This window comes from Protobothrops mucrosquamatus, unplaced genomic scaffold (genome assembly GCF_001527695.2).
Source record: "Protobothrops mucrosquamatus isolate PMUCROS unplaced genomic scaffold, P.Mucros_1.0 scaffold1002, whole genome shotgun sequence".
In the NCBI taxonomy this organism is placed as follows: domain Eukaryota; kingdom Metazoa; phylum Chordata; class Lepidosauria; order Squamata; family Viperidae; genus Protobothrops; species Protobothrops mucrosquamatus.
This window is the reverse complement of record NW_015387239.1, coordinates 117,432-122,972: the sequence shown is the minus strand read 5'-3', so window position 1 is coordinate 122,972 and position 5,541 is coordinate 117,432. Positions and strand designations below refer to the sequence as shown.

At 37.2% G+C, this 5,541-nt stretch overlaps 1 protein-coding gene across 1 annotated transcript in view; it reads right to left on the bottom strand.

The window, feature by feature from the left end:
* Positions 1 to 2,897: 2,897 nt before the first annotated feature.
* NAT9 (N-acetyltransferase 9 (putative)) overlaps positions 2,898 to 5,541 on the bottom strand; it is an 8,021-nt gene continuing 5,377 nt past the window's right edge. Inside the window, exons 5-7 of the mRNA XM_015819857.1 lie at positions 5,270 to 5,329; positions 4,558 to 4,652; positions 2,898 to 4,460 (exon numbers count right to left, since the gene is read on the bottom strand). Coding sequence (XP_015675343.1) covers positions 4,317 to 4,460; positions 4,558 to 4,652; positions 5,270 to 5,329 — 299 coding nt within the window. The 3' untranslated portion in view covers positions 2,898 to 4,316. The remainder of the gene's footprint in view (positions 4,461 to 4,557; positions 4,653 to 5,269; positions 5,330 to 5,541) is intronic.

The following is a 5,541-nucleotide window of genomic DNA, read 5'->3' as shown; positions in this document are numbered from 1 at the left end:
TGTGCTATTCTTCGGAATCTGCATTCATATGACTGTTTCCGTACGTGACAGTGTAGTTGTACAACAGCTTGGGTGGTCAGTTCAAAGCGCAAAGATGCAATGGAAAATTCTCAGAAGTCTTGAGGATGATTCTAAAGGGATTCTTAACACAGGCTCTTTATCCTCAGTGAAAGAAAAGGAAATGACTGTTTTAATAAAGATTTATATTGCTCTCGAGAGCAATATAAAATACTATCTAAGAGTATTTTATTTCTGTGGACCCAGAATGTGGTTTTATTGCTAGCTTTTGAATCTGGAGGATCCAGCAGGAATTCTCTAGTTGAATACTCCAGGGATCAACAAACAACTCTGCAACAATCCAGAGGTTGTGTGACCTACAAGCAAGGAACTGGATCTGCAAAACACCAAACTGCCTTTCTTTTTATTTTAAACTAAAGTTGCCCTAGAGGAAGAGAAACGTGCTGTTTTCCACCAGCATCATTCAAATTATATCTCTATCCTTTGAACAAATATTTGTTTTTTGTTTTTAGCTTAATACTCACTCATTCACTCAATTATAACAAGAACAAATCTGTCTTGTAGTAACATAAATCAGAATGTGACAATAATGCTTCCTTGTGAATTTCAGCAGTTGGAATAGTTGCTTCTGGGTAGTTCCTCCCCTTTCTAATATTTTCCTGTGGTAGTATTCTAGTTCTTTCTCTTGCCATGGTAGTTGGTATGCTGAAATCGTCAGCATACCTGAATTCTCTTTCAGCACAGGGCAATTCATCTGAAATTTGATTTCATTCAGATTTCAGATGAATTGCACTGTGCTATTAGGGAATTCAAGTTTCATTTATTCTCTCTTAATTCAACTGTCATTAGAGTGGAATCAAGTTTAAGGACACGTAACGTGCAATATAATAAACTCATTAGATAATCTTTAAAAATATTTGTTTATTTCTTGGATGTGTATGGTTGCTAATTCACAATAGTGATTTGTGGTGACTTACAGCAGATAAAAACAGAATAGAACACACAGCAATACACATAACTGCTGAGGAACCAACCAGTCTAAACAAAACAATAAGCATATCATGGGATCCCATTAACACCCAAGCCCCCCCTTATTGCTGCATTTCTTTATTAATATGAGCTTTATCTGCTGCCTTAATCCTGAAAGATTCTAGCTGTTACACAAATGCTACTAATAATGTTAAATAATAAATAATACAACAAAACAATAAAATCAATTTTGGTGTTGGAAACTCCACAAAAATTTCCCAAAGGGCTACTGGAAGCAGCAAGTTTTTAACAACTTCCTTAGGTCATCTCAGGGCAGGCTGTTCCTTAGGAAGGGAGCTCCCAAAGACAATACCATTGTCAGATTTTCTCCTATCACATCTTACAGTAGAGGGAAGACCTTAGCAGGGGTTCTCTGCCCTCCAAATTGGGCAGTTAGAATCAGTCTGAGAAAGGCTATCTAGATACCAGGCCGCATAATATTGTAAAGATGGCAGTTGGCATCTTGAATTGCATTCAGAAACACAATGATAGAACAAATGCCATGGCAATGTTGTCATGACATGTCATGACCTAAGACTGTAGGCCTCTACATTTTGGATCTGCATAGTGGTCTTCAAAGGCAGCCCCGTCAGCAAACCACACTAGCCTAGGAAAGAGATGACAACTGTGAACGTCCTCAGTGCATCTTGTTTCACATAAGGCTGCAATTGGCATGCCATCAGAAACTGGCCAAAGGCTGTTTTGGTTTTGGCTTCCATTGTGCTCTTTCAGCAAGTGTTGCAAGTCCAGGAGGACTCCCCAGACTGCTTATCTGTCTGAAGGACAGACCTTTGTCAGTCAAGGCTGGCATTTCTCTAAAAGGGGCGCTTTTGGAGCACTCCAAAACAGTATTCAAAGACCCACTTCTCTCAGTTGCCACCACTGCTTGGACCAACCACTCAGATAGAACAGACCATAGTAATATGGTGCCTACAGCTCCTAATCCTCACAGATGATTTATCATAAATGGGACACCTAGTGAACACTTGTTTTGGTTGAAGAGGTTGAAGGCCCAGATCAATGGGTTGTGTATTAATGATTAAAAGCCAATTTCACACGGGTAGACCTGGCCCATAAACTTGTTCACTGAGTTTTGACCAATTATTCCTCCCTAGCATAAGCTTTCTTATAGGATTCTTATGAAAACATGGGAGAGTGGAGAATCATGGCACAGAAGCAGCAGAATATATTCCTGATGAGAAAGTAATAAGAACAGAAAAACATCATTGACCAGATAAAAGGAAAATCCATCTTCCATTGACACTTTCACAACCAACAACTGATTGATGAAACTTAGAACATGGTACTTTTCTGCCTTGACTGAACAGCATTTCATTCAGAGTAAATATATTTAATGCTGCACTTTGCTGCCTAGGTACCTGGAAGTATGCTCTACAGTAATAGTTATAACTAGTTCTGAGTGTATGTGCAAAGGATTGCACTGTTAGCACCTATTGTAAAGCAATTGGAGGTCATTTGCTGTTTTCTCCCTAAAAATCAGTGGTCTTTCACATTACTAAATCTGTCATTCACATCTCATCAAGAACAGAGCCATAATAGCGTCTGACTACTTCTGGCCCTTTTTGTTAATTGTTGCCGTCTTGCACTTTGCTGATATCATTTTGCCAGATGTGTTAATTCATTCATTGTCAAAAGGATTGTATTGCTTTCACCAGCTTCTACAAAGAGGCAAGGCTCTAGTTCAGAAGCTTGGTCCTGATCGTCACCACTTTGAAAGTGCGAACAAAACAGTACAGCGGAAGCACACTCCAGGCCATCTGACATATGAACACTCTGCCCAAACTAATCTCTGCTATTTTTTAATTTATTTATTATTTTGTAGTTTATATTTCCAGGCAACAGCTTAGCAATTTATTTTGAGGTACTTGGAATCGGGACTGAAAATCATAGGTTATACCCAGGTCTACTGGATTGTCTGTGCTTTTTAAAAGGACCATACCTGTCATTGTGCTTGTTCGTGGCATCCAATGTAGCTTATCATTGATAAAAAAAAGTAAAAAGACAATACAATTAGAAGCACAAATTAAACAGGTTGAAGGCTCAGCTTTAGGCAATAGTGTTGCCAAACGCAGTGTCCCTCCCACTCCAAATTATCAATGCTAATCCATCTGTTATACAAAATGGAGCTTACAACCATTATGAAGTCTCCAGTTTGGAAAGGTTTTACTATATTCCTCAGTGAGTTCCCTCCTCCTTCCGTAGATAATATTTAAAAATATTGCAAATGTTATTTTTAGATTATTTGCAAAATGGTGCTTAGTATATAGATTAGAAAAGGTTAGCAATAAACAGCCAGAGGGATTTGGAACTATAGCCTTGAATTAATTAAAAAAAATTATCATGGGAAAATGACGATGCCTATGTATTTTTATGATAAGGAGACCTTGAAAGTTGGACAATAGGAGGAACTAGAAGATAAAAGAAAACAGAGCAAAACCTTCAATTATCTTTGCTTTTTTTAACAAGCTTCTTCACAAAATGAACTTATTCAAAAATGGATAAAGTATGTTATTGAAATTATAGAACAGGTTCCACTGATAGTGGAGAAATCACTCTGAAAGGGGACTGAAATGTAACACAAATGGAATTAATGGATGGTTGATTCCCTAAAGGAAATGTACAGATATGGTACCATCAGTAATGTATAATATCCATAAAACATTTATATACAGGCAGGCAGAGTCAGCTCTCTTCATTAGCATTAGCTGTTTTATCTGGCTTTTTTTTTAAAAAAAAAAATACCCTGTAGTGTTGGACTGGGTTAATACTGGGTTGGAAATCCCAACACTGTGTTCTAGACTGGGAAGTTGGAAAACATCTCAGAAGGTAAGTTAGGGTTTTTGGTAAAATGCAGCCATTATATTGGGAGCACTCTCAACCTATTTGTAACAGTATTCTTGAGTTCTTTGCCTCAAAATGCAGCTCAGCCATACTTTGCTAGTTGCACTGAATTAAACAGTAAACAAGTCCATGATATCATTTTGTCAGCAGCTGTTGCTCAAACACAGTTCAAGCTGAATGAGATTTCAGCTGAAAATTCTTTTTTCTCACTAAGATGAGGCAGTTTGCTGTAATTATCCTAGATGTTTATAACCTTCGAAAAAAAGTCCCTAAGGCAATAACAAGGCAGAGGTCACACTTCATTTTCTTCTTCTGCAAGAACTAGTGCCATGGATTCAGGACACGATTCCAATTTTGGACAATAAAAAGCCGTCTTTCTAAATTTGAGACAAATTGAGCATAGCTTCTCAGCTGTCACAACTGTGATGTAGTTTCATGGCACTGTATTTTGTTTCAATCACTCCATTAGTTTGCTCAAGAAGCCACTGTTTCTCCTGTTCATCCACAATCAGTTTCAGTGTCACTTCTTGGAAGGTACTATTTACTCCCACCTAGATAATAGAGAAGGAAAAGTTATCTTTAAAAACTGAAACAAACACAATTTAATATCAACTCGACATACAGTATGAGAGCTTCTAGTTACTATACCTCTTTAAAATGAATTTTTTTGAACATGCCAATACTGGTTTCATTTTCCAATTTAATTTTTGCTTCAAAAGTAGCGAGTCCAAGATGCGTAATACCTAGAGACCAAGATAATAATTAAGAAAAAGAGTTCCATTTGGAAAAGGAAAGATTACAGACTAATGACAAAACACAAACTTTGCATGTAAGCATTCCTATGCTGAATTTGTGGCATCTCCATCTGGGTCCTCTGACACCTTAGAAACATACCCTCTTACACAGATAAATAATTGACTTGGTTATGTTAACTAACTAAAGGTATGTTTACAATGTTCCTACTGTTAAAGACAAATGGAAATTTTATTCTTTGTAGTATAAATAAACAATACTCATTCATAAGGTACTTTACATATTTGAGGCTAAAATTCAACATCTACTGGAATGTAAGTACATCACACTAATTCAAAACAATTGGATTGCACTTGGGCATTTTTAAGACACAAAGAAATCGAACAGAAGTCACAAACAGGTCTGAAGTAAAGGTGACATGGAAACAAATTCTCATTCTCCTAATATTAAGTCTTTTGCTCAAAACTGTTTATATGCTCTCTCAGAAAATTCTGTTGGGTCCCCTTGTTGACCATACAAATTCCTTCATTTCTTTGCTCATTCTGTTCCTGTCACATTGTAACAACTAAAAATCAGATCTTGCATATTCTATGTTAGGCATTCTTACCATAAAACATCATGATGAGAGTGGCCTCCTTGCCAAACCCTCTGCCACGGTAGCTGGGCTCTGAAAGAGGGAACAGGAGCCAAAGTCTCTTTTGTAGTTTCTTGTGTCACGGAAAACAAAAGTCTCCATCACCACCACAATCATCTTAGTTCAAACTATTTTTGCAATTAGGAAAATATATAATTTCCCCTACATTTTTGGTACTACACAAGGTGTATGTTTGGAAAGCATGAGATTGGCAAAAAAAAAAGTGGGCTCAGGAGAGGGGGGGG